The sequence below is a fragment of the Danio rerio genome, chromosome 24 (genome assembly GCF_049306965.1).
Source record: "Danio rerio strain Tuebingen ecotype United States chromosome 24, GRCz12tu, whole genome shotgun sequence".
NCBI lineage: Eukaryota > Metazoa > Chordata > Actinopteri > Cypriniformes > Danionidae > Danio > Danio rerio.
In genome coordinates, this window is record NC_133199.1 from 41661587 (window position 1) to 41686803 (window position 25217).

Genomic DNA, 25217 nt, shown 5'->3' on the forward strand with positions numbered 1-25217 from the left:
AGTTATTAAAATTTTTAAAAAACATGTTTGAAAAAAAAAACAAAAAACGTTAAATTAAAAAGCATTTGTGAAATATTTGAAATAGAATTAAAATTTGATAATAATAATAATAATATAGTATAATAATAAAACAATATATTATTTAATATATAATAGGGCGTCTCTATGGTGCAGTGAGTAGCACGATCGCCTCACAGCAAGAAGGTCGCTGGTTTGAGCCTCGGCTGGGTCAGTTGGCATTTCTGTGTGGAGTTTGCATGTTCTCCCCCGTGTTGGCGTGGGTTTTCTCTGAGTGCTCCGGTTTCCCCCCACAAGTCCAAAGACATGCTATCGGTGAATTGGCTAAGCTAAACTGTCCATAGTGTGTGTTTAAATGAGTGTGTATGGGTGTTTCCCACTGATGGGTTGCAGCCGGAAGGGCATCCGCTGCGTAAAACTTATGCTGTTGTGGTTTATTCCGCTGTGGCAGCCCCAGATTAATAAAGGGACAAAGCCGAAAAGAAAGTAAATGAATGATATAGTATATAATAATCTGATTTTTTCAACACATTTCTAAACATAATATTTTTATTAACTCATATCTAATATCCTTGCCATGATGAAAGGACATATTATTTGACCTGATATTGTTCTGTAGACAACCAAAACAAATATTGCTTAAGGGGGCTGATAATACTGACCTTAAAATGGGTTTGAAAAAATAAAAAATTGCCTTTATTTTAGCCTAAATTAAACAAATAAGAAGAAAGAATATTATTGGAAATACTGTGAAAAATTCCTGAATCTGTTCAACATCATTTGGGAAATGTAGACTTCAGCTGTACATCTGATCATTTGCCTGCTAGTTTCGTCCAGGGTGTGTGTGTGTGTGATCTCCTCTACACCAGTGTGTCAGTGGTTGTGAGCGGGCTGCTGGGACAGAGTGTGTCCAGATGCTGGATGGACGGGGGTCTGTTGGGCGTTTTGGAGCACAGAAGGACACTTGAATCCGCTTCACACTTTGTGGTCCTGCTGTGCCACAGAGCTTCAGCGCTGCCTGTCAACACCTCCGTCTTCACCAGAGGATTCAGCTTCATCAGCGCATCCAGAGAACACTTGCGTCTGTCTTTACCGTCATCTTCATCATCATCATCGTCATCATCTTCATCTTCAGTTTCAGAGCAGTCTTCGTCTTTAGTTTCTCCAGGAATTGCATTGACGATTAGTGGATGATCCTTCTTGACTGACAGATCCAGAGGTCCTTCGTTGGACCGAGCCGTCCGCTCTAGTGCCTGTTGAATATGCGAGAGCTCCGTGCGGATCTTGCCCAGGTGTGCCCACAGATGGCACTGCTCCGGTAGGGACGCGGCGCGCTGCTCGGTGAGCTGGTACTCCTGTAATAATGCGCTGAAGTCCTGCAGGAGCGCCGATTCTCTCTCCATTCCTCTCTGTCTGGCCTCCAGCTGCTCAGACAGATGCAGCGGGGACGAGCCGGCGCTGCGGGAACACACAAAGTTCTATTAGATATACAGTGAAGTCTAAATGATCAGCCCTCCTGTGAATAATGATTAACAGAGCATGGAATTTTTCACAGTATTTCCTATAATATTGTTTCTTCTGGAGAAAGTCTTATTTGTTTTGCTTAGATAAAAGCAGTTTTTATTTATTTTAAAACCATTTTAAGGTCAATATTATTAGCCCCCTTTAGCAATATTTTTAGTCAATTGTCTACAAAACAAACCACTGTTATACAATAATTATTAATTACCCTAACTTGCCTAATTAACCTAGTTAAGCCTTTAAATGTCACTTTAAGCTGAATACTAGTGTTAAAAATATCTAGTCAGATATTATGTGCTGTCATCATGAAAAAGATAAAAGAAATCAGTTATTAGAGATGAGTTATTAAAACTATTATGATTAGAAATTGTTGAACAAAATCTTCTTTTTATTAAACAGAAACTGCGGAAAAAATATACAGGAGAGCGAATAATTTTGACAACTGCATCCCGAATGGTGATGCATAACATGCTCAAGACTCATATGCGACTAGGAGAGAAAAGCTAATTATTGTTGGTTGTCTGAATGGGGGTTAATGGGAATGTATTTTGAGTTAAATACTCTTTGTGCTTTGTTTGATCCATAGTTTATAACATTTGTTCAGGATTTTAAATGGGAGTTTCAAAATATCAATTAAGCACACACACACACACACGCACACGCACACGCACACACACACACACACACACACACACACACACACACACACACACATTATAAATAATTAATTTATAATTTATATTTTTATAAATATTAATCAATAATATAAAAAATTATTTTATTATAATATATAAAATTAACAATTAATTAATAACATATTATAATATATTTAATTAAAATAATTAATATTTATTTATAATTAATATAAATATAAATATTTATCATTAATATAATCATTATTCTAATATAATGTATTAGAATATATGATTTATTAATTATTAATTTTAATTATGAATAATTAATTGTCTAATTTATTTAATCAAATTTTTAGATTTTTATAAAATGTATAAATAAATTACTTAAACACTTACCTAGTACTCCAAACCAAGAGCACCAATAATAAATTGGAGGTTTATTTGACATTTAAAATTTTTGTACATTTAAAATTGTATATATCTTATATATGTTTTAAGAAACTCACCTTTTTAGCATTGCTTTTAACTGAGGATGGTCACCTTGTATTTTTCAAGTCAATTCAATTCAGTTTTATTTGTATAGCGCTTTTGCAATGTAGATTGTGTCAAAGCAGCTTCACATAAATGGTCATAGTAATTGGAAGAGAGTAGTTCAGTTTTTAGTGTTTTAGTTCAGTTCAGTTTTGCTCAGTTCAGTGTGGTTTAAGATCATTATTGAGAGTCCAAACCCTGAAGAGCAAATTCATCGATGGGTAGCTCTACCGATCCCAAACCATGCAAGCTAAAGGCGACAGCGGAGAGGGAAAAAAACTTGTATTGTTAGTGTTTTGCCTTGTAGCGCTTTATATCTAAGAAAAGCGCATTGCAAATAAAATGTATTATTATTTTTATAAAACAGCCAATACAATTTATTAGTAATCTATTTGTCCAAATGCAGAGAACCAATAATGATTTTGATGTTTAATTTATATTGAAATATTTTTTATATTTTTTTTCAATCAAATAGTCAACAGAATTTAATATGGTAAAAAAAAATTAACCAAAGACAAAAAAATTATAAAAGTTGGGAAAACGCACACATACGAAAAAAATACTGTATATGTATTTATTCATTTAAATTAAATTTTATTGACATTGATTACGTGATTAATGTTAATAAATATTATATAATAAATTGCATGTACAATTATAATCTTTTTATCATACTATTATTATTATTATTATTATTATTATTATTATTATTATTATTCTTTTATTCAATTATTTTCTTTTTGGCCCAGTCCCTTTATTAATCTAGGGTCGCCACAGCGGAATAAATCGCCAACTTATCCAGCAGATGTTTTTACGCAGCAGATGCCTTTCCAGCTGCAACCCATCTCTGGGAAACATCCATTCACACACATACACTACGGACAATTTAGCTTACCCAATTCACCTGTACCGCATGTCTTTGGACTTGTGGGGGAAACCGGAACGCCTGGAGGAAACCCACGCGAAAGTGGGGAGACCATGCAAACTCCACACAGAAATGCCAACTGACCCAACCGAGGCTCGAACCAGTGACCTTCTTGCTGTAAGGCAACAGCACTACCTACGGCGCCACCGCGTCACTCATTATTATTATTATTATTATTATTTAATTATTTATTTATTTATTTTTCCTGTGTGTGATCAATGTCTTTGGTTAAATTTTGTTCCCTCTAAAATTTTGAGCATTTTTTAAAATAATATTGACACAAGATCAACCAAGCACTTATAATGCTATTTAAATGAAAAAAGAGCTTATATATATATATATATATATATATATATATATATATATATATATATATATATATACACACACACACACACACACACACACACACACACACACACACACACACACACACACACACACACACACACACACACACACACATTTTTTAACGTGTTGTAATATGTCAATTTTAAAAGATAACAGTGTCTCACCTGTTGTGTATGGGCATCCTGCTGGACATCAAGGCAGCGATGGATGCAGGTTTCTGAGTGTTTTTCAAAGTCTCGAGGCCGATCTCCAGCGCTGGTTTCTTTTCCACCGGTGCACCATGGGTGTCGAACCCCGCCATCGCCGTCCTCTTCAGACTCGACGTTTCCTGCTGCCAGCTGCTCTTCCCGTCCCGCGCCCTTACCCGCTCCTGCAGTGCCCCGAGGCCCGGCTCTGGGGACGAGTGTGTGGGGGACGTCCAGACCGCAGCCGGGGAGCTCTGGCTGGACGAGGGCCGCAGCGCCGGCACCTTCCACAGGCTCAGTTTTGGAGGATATGAAGGCGGCTGAAGACCCACAGATGGAGCTTTAATGAGTTTACTGGCTTCAGATGCTGATGAAGAAGGAGTCGCTCCAAATGTGTGTTCGCACAAGAACGGATAATACAGATGCGGAGGGAGTAGAGAACGCTCCGAGTGTCTCTGTGAGTGCGCTAGCTGTGATGCTAGGAATGGTAGAGGTGCGTTTGACGGGTTTGCATTGCTTAGTGTTGGATTTAAATATGACAGAAGTCCTGGAGCCAAAGGATAACCCACACCAAGTAAAGACAGATTGAACGCTGGTGGATCTGAGCATTCGATTTGACTCGTTGAGACCGGAGGATAGCAGGGTAGCGATGGAGCCGCCACGTCTGGTTTTGGCTTCACATTGGATGTTTGATTGCTAAGTATGCGCCATTGTTCTGAAAGCAGCGCGGCTGGGCCTGACAGACATGTTTTTGACAGCCTGTAGTGTCTCAGTTTTGATTCCACCTCCACTGAGCGCGCTCGCAAAAGTTGCTCTTCCAAAGAAAACATGTCCGCCATCACCAATTCGGCTTCTTGTTTTGATGGCTTCGCTCTTCTTGAACACGCTTCCGATGGGTTTTCTGCATTTGCTTCTTGGATGTCTTCATCTTTTTCATCTCTTTTTTCAGTTTCTTCCTCCTCCAGATTGGCTGATGAGTGCGAGGGCTCATCTGGGGTTGTTGCCTGCTCAGAGTGAGCTTTCGCTGGGCTTCGAGAGCGGACGGCTGCCTGCTGGAGCCGGAGCTGGTCTTTTTTATAGGGCCAGTCGGACTCGATTAGCAGCGACAGGGAGTTTTTGCACAGGCTGTACTTCATGTGGTTGTACAGGTGTGATTTCTCCATGCAGGTGAAGGGGCATTGGAAGCATTTGTAGTTGTAGGGTTTGCCCCATGGGCGCGGGATGTAGTGCGGCTTTTTGGGTTTGCGCTCTTTGTGTTTGCAGCCCACTTGCTTGCAGTTATCCTTGGACATGGTGCAGTCTGATTCAGGGGAATCCAGGATTCTCTTAAAGATGGATTTCTCTTTGTGAGTGTGTGTGTGTGTGTGTGTGTGTGTGTGTGTGTGTGTGTGTGTTTATGAGTGCTTTTTAGGGCAGGTTTGCAATAGGTGTGTGAGGATGAGATTGTGAATTGTACACTTGTGTCTGATCAGGAATGGGATCACGTAGAAATGCAGCCATCAGATTTCAGCTGTTGAGGAAACAAAATAAAAGCATTAAATTTTTGATTTTGACATGTTAGTATATATCTAAAAATTTTCAGATCGTTATTAAATAAAATTATTACAACTTTTAACTTTTAGACGTTTTATTTTTAGTGATTTGGAATGATATTACAAGTAAAGTCAATGTTAATTTTTTATTAAAAATTATTAAGTAAATATGTAATATAAAATAAAATGTTGAATTAAATTAAATTAAATTAAATATTATTACAGGTAAATTAAATGTTAATTTTATGATCTACTAATTATTATATTATTGTACAAAGACATTTAGAATAGCAATTTTAATAATATTTTAAAATATATTTAAAGCATTTTAAAAAATAGTTCAAATAAAAAATCAGATAATTATTAAGTATATATAAATTGATATTATACTTAGTCATTAATAATTCATGTGTAATTTAAATGATTATTTTTAGTAAATATGTTATTTATAAAACCATTTCATAATTAGATGTACATAATATTTGATAATACAGGTAGTATTAATATTAAATATTAAATGTATCATTTATAATTGAATTATTGTTATTATTACTACATTATTGTTGTAATTAAATTATTATAGAAAAATATTATTATTATTATTATATTATTAAAAAACTATTTTAATAGAATTAAAAATGCACAATATTTGATAATACAGATAACATAAATATTACATTAATAATTTATAATTAAATTATTGGTATTATTATTATTACTTTATTGTTGTAATTAAATTATTATAGAAATTCAAAATTATTATTATTATTATTATTACATTATTAAAAATTTTGAAAATTATTAATAATAATGATATATTATTAACATAACTATTTTAATATAATTAAATATGCATAATATTACGATAATACAGGTAAAATAAATAATAAATTAATAATTTACCATAAATTATTGTTATTATTATTAAATTTTGATTGATATTACAATATTATATAAAATAGAAATTTATTAATATTATTATATTATTTAAAACAATCATGAAAATGTATAACAATAAATATGTGATTAAAAAATAACTTTTAATATAATAAATATGCATAATATGATAATACAGTTAGGATAAAAATATTAATTTACCCTTTTTTACTAAAATTATTGTGATTATTATTAAATAATTATTGTAATAAATTATTCTAGAAATCATTATGTTATTAATATTATTATTAATATTATTATCAACAATTTAATGTTCAGAATAATATAGAATTAGTTAGTAATTAATTAGGATAGTAAACAGTGTCTACATATGAATGACAGGTGGCTAAAACAAACAAGACTAAAAGTCATTTTGATATAAAAATGGCAAACATTCCAAGATGAACTGTTCATAACAATGTCATGAGAAAGAGTCAGTTTTGACTTTAACAAAGAGAAGAGATAACGAGAGGTGTTTTGCTTCTCTCAGAAGTGCCGAAAGTCCTCTATCTGCCACCTTTCATTATGTCCAGAGCGTGTGTGTGTGTGTGTGTTTCTGCACCTGTGCATCTCTCATGTTCACTGTAGGTTTTCAGCAGGACCCTGAAGGTCAGCTTTAGGCACATCCCGATAAAGGGCAGAGGGACGCCAGTGTGTGTGTGCACTTGTGTGTGTGTGTGTGTGTTAATGAGAGATTGGCATCGCGCCCACAGGGCATCGTTAGCAGAGGAATGTGGGTCAAGGCAGATTGACTGCTCTTTTGCCCACTCCATCAGTGTGTCCAGCAGCGTCATCTGTGTCCCTCACACACACTCCTATACATCTCTCAACACTTCGCATTACAGTGGAGTTCTTCAGTCAAAGATGCTCCACTTTTATCCTGCATTTAGTTTTAAGTTTTTAAACGCAGTCTTAGTGACTGTTCACATATCGCAACTAAAAGCACTTTTACAAATTAATTTGATTATTTATTTAAATTAAGGTTACACAATGTACAAGAGAGTGTAAATAAGGCGCAATGCATCGTTTATTGTGCAGTTTAAGGTGCAATGCTTCTTCGAATATTGACCGTTGGCCTGTTTACACCATAACAATAACTGTAAAATTTACCACACCAGTGCACAACAAATCTTTCATTTACTACAAGCAATTCAAGATATATGATATATGATATATAAATGATGTTTAAATTTCGACCTTACCATTTCGTTGGAGTGCAGTGAGCGCACTATTTTGTGCTTCTGAATGGCTGTATTTAAATTTCTGTCATGTTTCGTTTAGTGCTAACCTGGGGTCTGTTCTTCATACCTCGCTTAAATGATCTAAGATAATTTGCCAGATTCTGGATCTTTTAATCTTGATAACTGATCTCTGGCTAATTTTGTTCTTCAAACAACTTTGCAAATTAGATTAAAATGTCCGGATGAACTGATCTGAGATCGTGATCTATCTTTCCATCATCTGATTAATATTCCATTATCCATGTGAGCCAAATTTCATCAAATTCGTAGTAAACATTAGCAATAACTTTCCACCTTTGTTGTGGGCTTCAGGCTTTACACTTTCATCTGTCGAGAGTATTTAGCAATTCATTTAATGATATATTTAGAGCGGATTTTCTTTATTATAGAAGGCCTATTCACGTTTCTTAACCGGCGTAAGGAATAACTGACGGTGTAAATTAATTTTACAGCAAAAAAAGCATTTTGACAGTAAAAGTTTCTGCAACTTTAACAAAGCATGAAATCACCATCATATTATCTGTCAAAACATGTATGTCGACTGCATAAATTATGATTCCTTTTTGAAAAAACAGTTGATTATTGTGCATGTCTATTATTTTTATCGGTACCTTAAAATAGTACACGTTTGTATGTAAAAGTCCATATTAATAAATATTCTCGTTAATCACCTTGGGGTGAACCATCCTGTGACAGTTTTTGTGCTCTTAAATATTTTTTTTTTTTTAGCTATTTTACTATTTTTCCAAGTGTATATAATTACTACAAGAAGAAAATATCAGTAAATATCATTAAATGTTTTTTAATTTGAAATATTATTAGAAGTAAATATGTAATTACAAATAAAATATAGTATTATATAATTTTTTTTGTTATTTAAATTAGATCGTTTTTGATGTTTTTAATACTATTACAGGTAAATTAAATGTAAATTTTATGATCTACTAATTAGTATATTATTGTACAAAGACCTTTAGAATAGTAATTTTAATAATATTTAAAGCATTTAAAAATAGTTAAAATTAAAAAACTGATAATTAAAAAAAAATATATAGGTATAATACTTAATCATTAAAAATCCATATGTAATTTAAATGATTATTTTTAGTAAATATATTATTAAAAATAACTATTTTATAATAATTAAGTATACATAATACTTGGTAAAACAGGTAAAATAAATATTAAATTAATAATTTATAATTAAATCATTGTCATTATTATTAAATTATTGTTGTAATTAAATTATTATAGAAAATACAAAATTATTATTATTATTATATTATAAAAATTATGAAAATTATTAATAATAATTACATATTATTAAAAAGCTATTTTAATATAATTAAATATGCATAATATTATAATACAGGTAAAAATTATTAATTAATAATTTACCATTAAATTATTGTTATTAGTATTAAATTATGATTGATATTGAATTTCTATAGAAAATATACAATTATTATTGTTATATTATCCAAAATAATCATGGAAATTGTTAATAATAAAATGTATTATAAAAAATTATATTTTAATATAATTGTATATGCATAATATTATTATAATACAGTTAAAATAAACAAATAAATTAATAATTTAAAATTAAATTATTGTTGTTATTATTATTAAATTACCTTAAAATAGTATGCGTTTCTATATAGAAGTCCATAATAAAAGATGTTCTCTTTGAACCCCTATGGGGAGAACCACCCTGTGACAGTTTTTGTGCTCTTATTTCGGAGTGCAGATTGCATACGTTTTTATATTTTATGTAACTTAAACTAAAACTTTTTTTCTAAGTGTATATAATTACAGCATTTGGCACATACTTTCAGTAATACCTTTGTTTGAAATTACCCGATCTAATCCTGTTTTTCTGAAATAAAGCTGCTCCTGAGCAGATTTGAGCTACCAGACCTGTTGCTATAATAAAAACTCCTGGATGAGTTTTGAAGAACGGAACAATCCTGGATCATGTCAAATCGTCAATAACCAAATCCGAGTAATCCACGTACAAAGAACTGACCCCTGGTCATGTAGTGTGTTGTCAGGACATGGGGTTACAATGTAACCTGCTCACCTAATGGTTACGTTCATAAAATGTATATTATTTGCTAATTAATAACCTCATGTGGAACTCTGAATCTGCGTCTCATTTCGGATGCTGTTATTGTCCACTGGAGGTCGCATTTCGGTCATGTAGGCATGGGTTAAGAGCCTCTCTGACTGAATAAATGGATTTTGCTGTCTTCCACCAAGGCAACCCGGGCTGCTACAAATATAATTGGCTGAACTGGCATTGGGCGGATTAAAGAGACCAAAACAAAGAGAGCCGTTCCAGCACGAATAACATGTTTTCAAAGCAGAATATCTGAATTCACAATTGTTTTATCAGATTAACAAGAATGCTCACTTGGCATGTTTCTGAAATATCTGCAAACATACTATGGTATTTTATGCTTTAGAAGAGTTAAAAACTTACATACAGCACCTTTAATTCAATTACATTTCATAACTATAAAAATCCATCCGCACTCTTTCAGAAGGGAACAGCTAAACTGATGCAATTTAGCTAATACTTTCAATAAAAGCTTTAAGTAAAAAAGAGACGTTGAAGGCAATTAAAGCATGGTGAAATCAAAAGAGAAGCGCCTCAGAAATCACTCAAACGCCTCTCTATTATGATAAAAGTATGCCTAATTCTTGATTATTTATTTCCCGCTCCTGGCGTTTAGCTCTAGGTGGAAAATAGAGAGGAAAAGGAGTGCAGGAACTGAAGCGGAGGATGAAATGTCCCGCTGAGAGGCATGAGTTTTGCGGCTGTACACAATAAGAGCCCGCAGACGTTCGGCTTTAAAGAAATTTCACTTCTATTACATCTATTACAGCACTCAAGGAAAGAGTGAAGTCACTGCTGGAGTTAAAGAGACAGACGCTCAATAATGAACATATACACACATGGTGGCTCAGTCGTTAGCACTGTCACCTCACAGCAAGAAGGTCGCTGGTTCAAGTACCGGCTGGCCAAGTTGGCATTTCTGTGTGGAGTTTGTATTATCTCCTCGTGTTGGGTTTCCTCCGGGTGCTCCGGTTTCCCCCACAGTCCAAACACATGCGCTATTGGTGAATTGGATGAACTAAATTGGCCATAGTATTTGAGTGTGTGTGTGTGTGTATGGGTGTTTCCCAGTACTGGGTTATTAAAAGATGAATAATTGAGAATTAATTGAGATATTAATAATTGATGCATAATATTTAGCATTTGTTTGAAGGCCAGGGTTCCACACAATTCATTCAGGTTGTCCCAAGTCAAATTGATTAAGTAAACGTAATACATTTAAGTGGTCTGAATATAAAACATAAAGTTCCCCCCCCCCCAAAATCTCCAAAATTGTGTTGTTTCCGCTCATTTTAAGTCTGTGGTTTGAACAAGCAATCAATATTTGCTAAGATAGATGCACTGAAAAAAATATGCTCGTTTAAAATGTTTAAAGGTTAGAGTAACTAGGCTAGTTATTGTATAACGATGGTTTGTTCTGTAGACTATCAAAAATATATTTAGCTTAAAGAGGCTACTAATATGGACCTTAAAATGGTGGTTAAAAAATTAATAACTGCTTATATTCTAGCTGAAATAAAACAAATAAGACTTTCTACACAAGAAAAAACATTTTCAGACATACTGTGAAAATTTCCTTGCTCTGTCAAATGTCGTTTGGGAAATATTTAAAAAAGAAAACCAATTCAAAGGGGGCTAATAATTTTGGCTTCTACTGTATGTGTGTGTCAATCTTGAAGTGGATTGAACATAAAACATAAAGTGTTTTTAAGAACTAACTGAAATAATTATGTTTAATAATTATAAATAAATTAATTATAAGATATCTATATTGAATATTTTTTATTTATTTTATTACTTTTGTATTGAGCTGAAAAAGGATATGACGATATTTACACAAAACACCTATACTTACAACCAAACAAATAACAAACTGACTATTATAAAATATTTCTAACACATTTTATATTAAATATATTATAAATAAATATATTAAATAAATATATATATTATATTGTAATATATTTTATAATATATTTGTTATAATTTTAGAATTATTAGATATCTATATTGGATATTAAACAATAAAAAATGTATTTGAATCCAATAAAAATTATTTTAAAATATAAACATTCAATAATAGAGATAGTAAGTGTGTGTGTGTGTGTGTGTGTGTGTGTGTGTGTGTGTGTGTGTGTGTGTGTGTGTGTGTGTGTGTGTGTGTGTGTGTGTGTGTGTGTCTGTGCACTATAAATGTCACAGTTTTACACACAAATAAGTGTAAAATGCAAAACAATTCATCTAAAATGGCTTCATTTATTTTAAACACAGGTGTCGACTTTTTTTGTTCTTGGAGTGTTTCAGCGCTGCAGATCATTTACCGTTGTGTTTTTGGTCACACTGCGGTCATGCTCTGGTTTTAACTGGACATCAAACGCTGCTGTTAGTCAATCAATAAAATTATTTTAGAGTTGTTCTCGCTGCGGGACGGTTTTAAGGCCCTCGGGCTCCGAGTGGACGCCGGTCAATGGATGTGTTAAATATGTATTGTCTCACTTAAATAGGACCGCTTGCTAAAAGCATTGACATACTTTGACAAATCCAAGAACTGATCACACGCACACACAAGCACACTTGTACAGCTATTTTTATGGGGACTTCCTATAGATGTAATGATTTTTATCTCCCTACCTCAACCCTAGCCCTAGAATAACCCTCACAGCAAACAATCTGCATTCTTACATTGTTAAATACTTCATTCTGTGGGATTTATGAGTAATTCTTCTCATGGAGAGCAAAAAATGTCCCCACAGCACATAAAAAAAAAAATGTTTGCTGCTTGTTCAAACCACTTGACCCAACACAATTCTTAGATTTTTTGGGGGGACAACTTCATTGTTTTGCATTTGATCGACTTAAATTTAAAGTTAACTTAATCGATTTGTGTTGGGATGACATAAAGGAATTGTTTGGAACCCAGCATTTGCTACAGAGAAGGCCAAAAGCTACTAGTATTTCTATACATATGGAGACATTATGTCCCCATAGTGTAAGGAAAACAAGGTCACACACAGCGCAGCAGTGACGAACAGAGAGGATGTACGGTTGTAAATCCTCATCACTTAAAAGGTTAAATGACTCTTATGTGAATTCTGATCAGAAGTTGGATGGGTGTTGACAAGTGTGTGTGTAATTTTGTGTAAAATGTGTGTTTTGTCATTCATACCTCTAGTTCAGCTGAATGAGTTCGATCCGCAAATGAAGTTTCTTGAGCTCCACTCTTTATGAAGGATCTAAAACAAAGGTGCATCTGTGATTAATATCAACATCGTTTTTTGTCTTTAAATATTCATTTAGATTTAATGTTAAATAGACTTTTCTGAGTTTACTATTAATTAAATTAAAATAAAACTGTTTGATAACGTGCTTTTTATTTTTTAAGTCAAACATTTAGTATTTATTAATACAAAACATGCATTTTTTCCATGTATATATGCACATTTTTTTAGTATATAAGCAATTAAAATGAAGTAAAACTATTTTAATAACATGCTTTTTCTTTTTTCACTCAAATATTTATTATTTAGTAATAGAAATTCATGCATTTTTCAAATATGCACATTTCTTAGTATATAATCAATTAAAATTAAATGCAATATTTTAAACATGTTTTTATTGTTAAATATTTAATAATACAAAACATGCTTTTTCCAAGCATATATGCATGTTTTTAGTATATAATTAATTAAACCTGAAATAAAACTATATTATATATATTTTTATTTTTTGAAGTCAAATATTTAGTATTTAGTAACAAAAATACATGCAATTTCTTCTAAATATGCTCAATTCTCAGTATGTTAACCATTCAAATAAAATAAAACTATATATATATATATATATATATATATATATATATATATATATATATATATATATATATATATATATATATATATATATATATAGTCAAATATTTTGTATTTAATAATAAAAACACGCGTTTGTCCATGTATATGTATATATGAACATTTCTTTGTATATGATCAATTAAAAATTAAATAAAACTATTTTACATTATGCTTCTTATTTTTCGAAGTCAAATATTTAGTAGTAAGTAATAAAACTACATTGATTTTTTCCTAAATATGCACATTTCTCAGTAAGAAATTAAACTATTTTTATATCATGTTTTTTTATTTTTTAAAGTCAAATATTTAATATTTCGTAATAAAAATGCGTGCATATGCACATTTTCACTATGTAAAATTTAAACAAAATTAAAATTAAACAAAAACTTTTTTTATAACATAACATGCTTCTTATAATAAAGTGAAATATTTAAATGCATGCGTTAATTGCACATTTCTCAGTATATAATCATTTTTAGATTACCAGCTTTTATTTTAAGTCAACTATTTAGTATTTAATAATACAAATACATGTCAATTAATTAAAGCAGTATTTTAGTTTTATTTTTTTAAGCCCAGTTGCATATGTGCATCACTAATGTGAGATATTAATAATAATTTTGTATATTATTTTGCTGTGAATCAGAGTAAGATGTCACACTTTTAACTCAAGTAAATATTTATAAGACCAATGCAGAAATAACTGGAAAAAAAGCTGTTATTTCATATAGAAATGATAAAATTCTATGAAAGGTTTACAGTTCATTTAACATGATGACCTTTTTGTGACGGGGAATTTTGTCACAATTACACAAGCTATAATAGGAAAATCAGTGGAAAATGCAAAACAGTTCATTCAACACCAGAATACAGTATCTACGTCTTGTAGTTATTGTATAAATCTTTTACTCAAGTCTTAGATAATTTGCGTTCATAAAAATTACAATGCGAGGCCAGTATCTAATAATTAAAACGAAATAGAACTTTAAATTAAAATACTAAATATTAATTAAAAACACTTTATTTTACTTTCATTTGAACAGACGGGTTGTTGTTGTTTAAATGCATAAATGGCTAAAAAACTGTAGAAAATGTTTTTAAAAATTATTTTACTTTCAGTTACAACATTTAAAAGACATCTGAGAATATATTATTGATAAAATATTTAACAATATTATGATTTATTCAATAATTACTTAATTCTTAATTGTGTACAGAAATAATTAGAATTTGATAATCAAATAAATGTAATTTAATTTAATTAAAAGCATCAAGGGATTATTTTAGGACTTCTGGAGTTTAGTTTCATCTATCTGTTATTTTATGTTTATTTCTTACCACTGATTTTAAATGATATGGCGTTAGTTGTCACAATAGAAACTGCTATTAAATGATCTATAGTTGTTAAAAATTAACAAGACAAATATGAAATTCCCGAAATTAGATAAATGTACCGAATTTACTTAGTTGAAACTTATATGGAAAAAAAATATAAATCTGGCCTGACTGAACATTTACAGTACTCAGCATATATGAATACACCCCTCACAAATCTCTCTTTTCAATTCATATATTTAATAGGAAGCTCTACAATATTATATCAGTGCATATACATTAGATTTGTCAGTTAAGAAGCCATATTTGGAGCTAATCTAACAAAATAACTCATGATAACGGTCCAAAAACTACTATAGCCAAATTTATATGTTATAGAAAAATATTAAATACAAATTTAAAAAAGAGGTAAAATCAAGAGAAGCAAAAAAAAAAAAAAAAAGAAAAAAAAGAATAATAATAATTAAGTTGAAATTTTGTTATTTGTCATTTTTTGGCAATATTTTGCTTGAGTTTAATTGTATTATAATTAAATTTCTACATATTCAAAACACATTGCCTATATTCACTGAGAAATGGAGAAAAATCATTTTCAACAGGGGTTGAGCTCGACTATGCTGAGCACTGTATGAAAGAAAGAAAAAAGAAAGAAAGAAAAAGAAAGAAAGAAAGAAAAGAAAAGAAAGAAAGAAAAAAGAAAGAAAGAAAGAAACAAATAAAGGAAAGAATGAAAGAATAAAAGAAAGGAAAGAATAAAAGAAAATAAAGTAAAAAAGAAAGAAAGAAAGGAGAAAAAAAAGAAAAGAAAGGAAGTAAGAGAGAAACTAAAATCAGAACAGAAATTAAAATTCCATTTTAGAACTTCCAAGTGTTCCAAATATTATTTAAAAGTTCACAAAACCAACTGCAGTTTGATCTGTACGTTTAAATCCAACACTTAAAACACATACATCACATACAAAACACTATACTTCTGTTTAATAAATCTGTTTTGTTTAAATACATATTGCCTATTGACTGGGAAATGGATCAAAATATTCATCAGAAAGGAATGAAGGAAAGAATGAAAGAAAGTTAAAGAAAATAAGAAAGAAAGAAAGAGTAAAAAAAGTGAATGAATGAAAATAAAAGAAAAGAAATAAAGGAAAGGAAAAAAGAAAAGAAGAAAAGGAAAGTAAGCAGAGAATCTAAAATCAGAACAGAAATTTAAATTCCATTTTAGAACTTCCAAGTGTTCCAAATATTATTTAAACGTTTACAAAACCAACTGCGGTTTGATCCGTACATTTAAATCCAACACTAAAAACACTCATACATCACATACAAAACACTATTCTTCTGTTTAATAAATCTCTTATGTTTAAATGCTCCAAAATACATTGCCTATTGACTGGGAAATGGATCAAAATATTCATCTTCAGAATGGGGTGTACTCAATTATGCTGTGCACTGTAGGAAAGGAAACAAAAAAAGAAAAAATGAAAAGAATGAAAGAAAATAAAATAAAAGAAAGGAAGTAAGAAGAGAAACTAAAATCAGAACAGAAATAAATAATTCCGTTTTAGAACTTCCAAATGTTCCAAATATTATTTAAATGTTCACAAAACCAACTGCAGTTTGATCCCTACATTTAAATCCAACACTAAAAAACACTCATACATCTCATACAAAACACTATATTTACTTAAAATATCATACGGACATTCTTTTAAACACATCACAGCTAATCCTGCGCTCTATTTTACACTTTTACATAACATACAGTATAGTATACCAACCTTTCCACACAGAAAAAAAAAGATTGATTGGATTTTCTTCATTTTTTAAGGTCAGGTGTTGGAAATGATTTACTTTTGCCTGAATTTAAACAATCAAATTAAGCTGAACGTTACTCAAATTAAGTTGTTTGTTTAAATTCAGCCCATATAAATTGTTTGCAACCACTTACCTTAAAAACCCCCCAGTAAATCCAATGAATCATTTATTATCAAGTGTGTTCAATATTTCAATCTTTTTTTTCCTCTTCAGAAAACTTTTGCATTAGTTTACACCTGCGTCATTTAATCCCACACCGGATCTGAAGCTGCTGTAAACTCTCACACATGACAGTTTCTGTGCTCTTACCTGCTGTGCGTCAGTGTCCCGTTCCAGAGGCGCCGCTCCTGTGCGTTCGGCTGTTTTATGAGGAGCGAGAGACACACGCACGCACACACACACACATGGATGAACAGGAGAGAGAGAGATAGAGAGAGATATATATTCTCTAGCAGCGATGCCTTGGGGCAGTGGAATCAGGCTCAGCCCCTCCTGCCCGTCCTGCCATTGGCACAGGCTGTAAATGAGGAGTGTGTGGCCCCGTACAGTCCATTAAGGGGAGCACGAGACCCTCACACTCGCTCAGCCGGGACAGGGGGGCTTAATTGGGCCGCGGTGCAATTTACAGTCTCTGATGGGAAGTTTAGCAGGAGCATCGCAGCACTTTTGTGGATGCTTTCTGAGTTTGGTGTGTTCTGTTGCCATGGCGATAATTGTGCATTTGTTTTGGAAATGCATTCACTGAAAGATTGCATGATAATAAGTTATTTTGTCTGCAAAAGATGATCAATATTTCTATTATTTTTATTATTTCATTGTTATTTTAATTTTTTTAAATGTTCGCTTATTAATGTGATTTTAAATTTAATATTTATCTAATTTAATTTAAAGTAACATATATATATATATATATATATATATATATATATATATATATATATATATATATATATATATATATATATATAAATTAGTTAATTTATTATTATTATTATTGTTTTTACACAGTATGTCAAAAAATAACAAGCAAATAACATCGTGCATAAAAAAATGTATAGCAAAAGTCAATATTTGCATTGCATAATTTGTTAAGCAGTGTAAACTCCATTTCAATCCAATTAAATAAATTGTAAATATTAAGCTTAAAAATACTTTAAATCAAATATTGTATAGACAAATAGGTGTGCAAAAAGTTTCATTAAAATATGACATTTTATGGCCAAAAAGAATGCAAACATGATTAAATTAAATTAAATTAAATTAAATTAAATTAAATTAAATTAAATTAAATTAAATTAAATTAAATTAAATTAAATTAAATTAAATTAAATTAAATTACCAGAAATGGGTTGTGGCTGGAAGGGCATCCGCTGCGTAAAACATGTGCTGGATAAGTTGGGATTAATAAAGAGACTAGCCGAAAAGAAAATGAATGAATGATTAAATTAAATTAAATTAAATTAAATTAAATTAAATTAAATTAAATTAAATTAAATTAAATTAAATTAAATTAAATTAAATTAGTTTTTCTAAAAAAAAATTATGAAACCCCATTTAAATAAAACATCAAATTAAGTTAAATATTGTAGTTTCAAAAACAGTGCAAAAAGATTTTTTTGAACAATTAAAATATAGCTGCATTTAAACTCTACATTTTATTAGTTACTGTATATTAAAATGAAATTAAATAAAAAAAAWTATTTAAAATGCACATTATTAAGATTTTTTAAATTAATTACATTAAATATTTATGAAATTACATATCCCTCACTATTCACTCTTTCCTTACTGTTTATCTTTGATTGATTGATTGATTGATTGATTGATTGATTGATTGATTGATTGATTGATAAACACAAATTTATGATGAACATAAACAATTTGTCCTCAAAAAAATCAGGAATTGTGTTATTTCAGCTCATTTTAAAGCAGTATATTTTTTGACACTGTAATAAATGCCAAGTTCTACACAATTCATTCATGTTGTCCCAACACAAATCGCAAGAATTAACAAATTTATGTGGATTAAACATAAAACAATTCAGTTGCCCAAAATTTCAACAGTTGTGTTGTTTCAGCTCATTTTAAATCAGTAGTTTGAACAAGCAGCAAAAATCCTTTTTTTTTAGTGTACAATTCATTCCTGTTTTTTCAATTTATTTAAAATAAGTTAACTTATTTGTTTATACAAATTTAAGTGGATTGAACATAAAACAAATAAGTTGTCCCAAAAAACTCAACAATTGTGTTGTTTCAGCCTATTTAAATCAGTAGTTTGAACAAGCAGCAAAATTACTCTATTGAGTGTACAATGTAAAAAGTTGTCAACTAATCACTTTTTACAGTGTCAGACTATATTAGCACGTCTGTTTTCAAATAGTTAATTATTACAATATTATTAGGTGCTTCATTAAGTCTATAAAATCTACAATAATAGCCTCTATTGAATTTAAAAGACACACTGGAGTCTGGAAGAGCAGATTTATTTTAGTCACTGTCATTATGCTAGATACAGAAAAGCTGGAAAAAACAAATGCAACAAATGTGAGATGGAAAAAGTGGTTAGTTTACTTTTATTTAACAAAAGTGAATACAATTTGCATATAATTAAAAATTAAGCGAGCATAACAGTTCCAAGTTGCAATGGGTTTACTTACATGATTTTAGTAAAGCCAACTTATTTCCTTTAAAGCAATTGGTTTACTTGCTTTAAGTAACTAATCACTGTATACAGTGTAGCAGCAACATTTCCTTATTCAGTGTACACTGGAAGAAATGGAGGACTCCACACAATTTATTAATGTTGTCCCAACGCAGTTAACTAAGGTAACTGAATTGTTTATAAAAATAAAAGTGCATTGAACATAAAATAAGTTGTCCCCCCAAAAAATCTAAAGAAGTGTGTTGTTTCAGCTCATTTAAAATCAGTAGTTTGAACAAGCAGCAAAATTCCTTAATTGAGTGTACACTGGAATAAACGGAGGACTCCACACAATTCATTCATGTTGTCCCAACTCAATTCAACTAAGGTAACTGAATTGTTTATACAAATTTAAGTGGATTGAACATAAAAAAAATCTAAAGAAGTGTGATTTCTACTCATTTTAGATCAGTAGTTTGAACAAGCAGTGTAGTAGAACATCTCCATCATAAAATTCCCTTGACTTTCTGCACTTCTCTGCATCTCCATCTCTCTCCGGGCTTGCGGTTTGACCCAGTTTGTGTCGCAGAATCAAGATTTGATGTGTGCTCCTAACAGTGCATGACAGAGCCGTAAATAAAGACCAGCCTCCATCAATCATTAATAACGTGCTTTTAAATGGAGAAAGCCTGAAAGAAAGTCTGAAAAATCCTCAGTGTGAATAATCTGAAGCTCTCTCCTCATCAGTGTTTCTGCGGTCCGTCTCTGCTTCTCTTTCTCCACGACCTGCATAATTCAAGGTTTTTAACGCAAACTAGCCACAAAATTCACTCCTGTTAAAAACGACAGGCGTTTATGGTTTTGTCTCAGAGGAAACGATACGATGTTTGATCTTGAGTACAGTCGTCAGCTGAAAAAAAAAAACTCTTCACAATAATAGTTTTACTACTTTTTACATTTGTTTATTAATATGTGAAATAAATGTAACTTTATTGATTTTTTTATTTTTTTATTTTTTTTTTTTACATTTGTTAATTTCATTACAGGCTCATTCTGAAAATGCAGCCCTACATACTTTTCTGGAGATCAGGAATTATGTAGCCAGAGGTACATATGGCTGCATTTTTTCTGTAAAGTGATCGACACAGGGCGGTATGATGCCATTCCTTTTCACGCTACCAGCTGATCGCATACCTTCGTATTGACAGCTTTCCCGCTGTTACCAGTTTGTCCAGTGGCTCACAGCATACGTCAACGGACTTGAGATGTAGAGAGGAGAACCACGACGACAAGGTTCGAGTCTGTTGAAGAACGGTTCCAGAAAGCAGGTAAGACAAAAACAAAAGCCAAAACAATAAAATAAACAAGTATATAACAGGTTGAGAATGTAGTAAAATCTGAAAACATGGTAAAAAATAAGCAGAGGGCTTTTCTTTTTCTGGATTGCTTTTCAAAACATTGTCGGTTGAGTTTAGGGAAGTGGATGAGCAAGTCAATCGCTGCTTTTGAAAACACTATTGGTTGGGTTAAGGAAAAGAGGAGGGTGGGTCAGTCGATCTTTCAGTCAGTCAGGAGTCTCTGGTGGATTTATGTGGGAACAGCAAGCACGAATGGCACTTTCGAGAGAAATTTGAGACCTCAAAAAGTGTGCACAGCGGCCTCTGGTGGATTCGTGAAAAAAAAAAGCAACAAAAAACAAACAAAAAAAAAAAAAAAACAGATTGCCTCGGACGGATTTGGCCATTTCCCCAGAAATGTAAATATGTTTTCAGAATGAGCCTGGGTTGATTTATTTAATATAGTGTGGGATTAATGTAAAGTGACCAAAATCTAAAGTCAGTTTATTTTGTTACATGAAATCAAATGAAATCAAAACAAATTAAAATATAGTTTTCAGATTTTAGTTTGCAGGGAAATGTTTAAAATGCTCTCATAAAGTGAGTGAAAGTAAGAAAAATATCATCTGCAGTTACCTGCAATTCATTCATTCTGCTTTGGCTTAGTGTGTTATTTATCATCAGGGGTTACCACAGCAGAATGAATCGGCAACTACTTCGGCATATGTTTTAAGCAGCGTTTGCTTTTACAGCCGCAACCCAGCACTGGGAAAGACCTGAAATTTAATTAGTGCATTATTTTTATCAATTTGTATTTTATTTCAATAAATTGCAAAGGAAACACTCTTTATATTTATTACTTTTATTTTAATTTAATAACATAACAAAAATGATTTTTGACAAATTTAGATTTAGTACAAAAGTACAATTCATTCATTCATTTTCCTTTGGCTTAGTCCCTTTATTAATCAGGGGTCACCAAAGCGGAATGACCCGCCACGTTTTACGCTGCAGATGCCCTCCAGCTGCAGCCTAGTACTGGGAAACACCCATACACACTCATTCACACACACACTACAGGCAATTTGGTTTATTCGATTCACCTATAGCACATGTGTTTGGACTGTGGGGGAAACCGGAGCACCTGGAAACCCACACCAACACAGGGAGAACATGCAAACTCCACACAGAAATGCTAACTGACCCAGCCGGGACTCAAACCAGCAACCTTATTGCTTTAAGGCGATAATGCTAACCACTGAGCCACAATGCCGTCCCTTTGTTTAAGTTTTATTTACTAATACAATAAGTATGATCTTTAAATCAATGGACATTTATTTGAAGTGTTGAAATTGCATCATATTAAGACACGTTTCAGAGAATCTGGCTGCATCTGAAACCGTCTACTTCTCAGTAGGTACTGCATTTGAATTTAAACGTACTACTCGGCTGTTACAAAAGTACGGTCTATACAGTATGTGAGCAGTATGAATGGAATTCGGACCTACTACATTCGCCATTTTGTCATGGTCACATGACCTACTTGCGTCAGTTGCGTCGCTTCACTTCCATTCATGAATTCTCTCGCGGGGCATAATGGAAAAGCACAGCATGCATGGGATGCGCACTCTAGAATCTCGCCAGAAGTAATAATTCATCCGGGTACTTCTCGCATACTGATTTTTGAAATCTATGAATAAGGACATACTAGTCGGCTTGCATACTGATATTAGCATACTACTGTATATAGTATGGAAGTATGCGATTTCGGATGCAGCCTTATCTTTAGTTAACACAGTTTATTAACCATTTAAATTTATGAATAACATTTATACCATTAATATTTTCCATTTAAATATTAACAATTTGTAAACTATGATTTATTTTCAGCTATAACTCACTCTTATAGAAGGTATCAGTGTCATTAATTTAATTTACTCTGATGCATTTTAATAAAGAAGACTCATTTTGTCCATCATTTTTTAGTGAGAGTGTATTAAATGCATCTGTTGGTAATAATGCCAATGTCAGCTCATCACTGCTGGTGACCGATATGTGTCGTGTTTATCCGGCAGAGCGAGTGGCTGTATGTGTGTGAGTGTGTGATTAATGTCAGTGTGTTTGTCGGGGACTCAGGCCGTCCTGGAGGTTTAGGCTTGCTGTCAGACACTGGAGAGGAGATGAGGAGTGACAGCGAGATCCGTAGGGTTTAAGCATCTGTAGCAGAGAGACTCAATCAGCTCCACACTCACAGGTGAAGCGCACACACACACACACACACACACACACGAGGATTGGCTCAGACCACCGTTCATTTTAACATCAAATTCCTATTGAGTTTTAGTCTTAAAGCACAAATGAAATCAAAACTAACCATATTGATTTTGTTCGCTCTAGTTGCCAGTTTTGAGGTGAATAATTCATCCGTGCATGTCATTAAGAACAAAACAATAGTTTGCCCTTCTAGGGCCCTATCATACACCCGGCACAATGTGACGCAAGGTGCGACGCAATAGTTGCTTGCTATTTTCAGCTCGGCGCAAGAGTCGTTTGACGTTTTTCGCCACGCTGTTTAAATAGCAAATCATTTGCGCTCATATGTGCGCGCATAGGCGTTCTGGTCTAAAAAAGGAGGTGTTTTAAGGCGCATTTCTGGTGCTTTGCTATTTTGAGGAACTATAATAGACTGTTCAATAGACCAGAACAAAGCCGGTCTAAAGTCCAGCGCAGAGTGCGTTAGTTGTGCACCTCGCTTACACATGGCTTAATACAGACAGGATGTAGAGCAATACGCAAATATCTTTACATAGGAAAAAGAATTAAAATATTAAGGCTATATATAGGATATAATAAGGATAAATATAGGATATACATATATATATATATATATATATATGTATGTATGTATATATATATATATATATATATATATATATATATATATATATATATATATATATATATATATATATATATATTTATATGGGCAATTCCACGCAAATGTCAACCTTGCCATACAGAAATAGCAAAATAGACAAACCGTTTCTACATTTTTTGTGTTAGCAAGCATTTAACAGTACTGTAAAAATACTCGTGAATGTATCTGTCAGTATTTCAAACTATTATATTTAATTTGCCAAAATCACACAAGTGGCAATTTCACAGCTGTCACATCCATAACGGAAATGTGTCACATCCATAACGACACTTTTTCTTCATAAATGCAAAAATGTCAAATAAAATAAAATCAATCATTTTAATTCTATAGTGAGCCGACTCATACCTGTTTGATGAGCATTGTGTCTTTTGGGTTGTGCAGTTTAACTGTCAGAATTTCTAAATAATCTGTTGTCGACTGTAAATTCGCAAACTTTTTTTGTCACATCCATAACGCATGTTTATTTTCCTAATTTAAAATATAAAATGTGTTTACATATTGATATTTTTCTGCTCCCTTAACTCTGTGGTGAGCTATTTTGGAAAATATAAACAGAATTTTCGATTTAATGTCAACATATACTTTATGTTTGAAATTATGTTTTGAGTTTTTACTGCAAATGTCACATCCATAACGCTGGAATTGCTCATATATATATATATATATATATATATATATATATATATATATATATATATATATATATATATATATATATATATATATGTACGTATATATATATATATATATATATATATATATATATATATATATATATATATATATATATATATATATATATATATAAATAAAGGATTGAAATATTATAAAACATATTATTTTATAGCCTACATAAATATAAAAACCAAACTTTCATGTCTACTTCATCTCTGGGGGCTTTTTCAGTTCATTCATGACAATCTGCTTTTGTATAATGTTATTATTATTAGCTGTATTATTTATTATATGCATATTTATATTTGTTTTACTAAAAACAAGCTTAGATTTGCCCACCTGTCAGGTTTTAGACCATATGGGGCACAGCATGTGTGTTTGGATGTAACTTTGGATGTTTTTTTATTTTTCTTAATGCTTTTGCGCCCTGCGCTTTGCACTTTGCGCATGGATCGTCAAAATAGAGCCCTTAATCTTTAATGGAAATATGAAAATGCACTTCCTGTTTGTTCTGAGTTAAATTCTCAGATTAGGTCTGTCTGAGGTATTGGGTGTGGCTAACACACTTACCCACCCCCCTCCAGCTGTCTGTCAACAAACAGAAATAGTGAGTCTGTTAGGTTGTAAT

The 25217-nt window shown here is 31.7% G+C and overlaps 1 protein-coding gene and 1 long non-coding RNA gene across 6 annotated transcripts in view; one reads left to right on the plus strand and one right to left on the minus strand.

Annotated features, from left to right (window-relative positions):
• LOC137489271 (uncharacterized) overlaps positions 1–22051 on the plus strand; it is a 34315-nt gene extending 12264 nt beyond the window's left edge. The window contains exons 4-6 of one of the 5 annotated variants that reach the window (XR_012399552.1): positions 13170–13241; positions 20686–20746; positions 20848–21588. This is a non-coding gene — a long non-coding RNA (uncharacterized lncRNA). Of the gene's footprint in view, positions 1–13169; positions 13242–19130; positions 19305–19758; positions 20747–20847 lie in introns of those variants that run through there. The other 4 variants (XR_012399550.1, XR_012399549.1, XR_012399548.1 and 1 more) reach the window with 4 other exon arrangements.
• Positions 220–17414, minus strand: prr35 (proline rich 35). Its single transcript, XM_005162887.6, has 4 exons — positions 17308–17414; positions 13164–13230; positions 4146–5676; positions 220–1476 (listed from the first exon to the last, which is right to left on the minus strand). The coding sequence occupies exons 3-4, from the start codon at positions 5456–5458 to the stop codon at positions 879–881; spliced, it is 1911 nt and encodes a 636-aa protein (XP_005162944.2). The 5' UTR covers positions 5459–5676; positions 13164–13230; positions 17308–17414; the 3' UTR covers positions 220–878.
• Positions 22052–25217: the final 3166 nt, after the last annotated feature.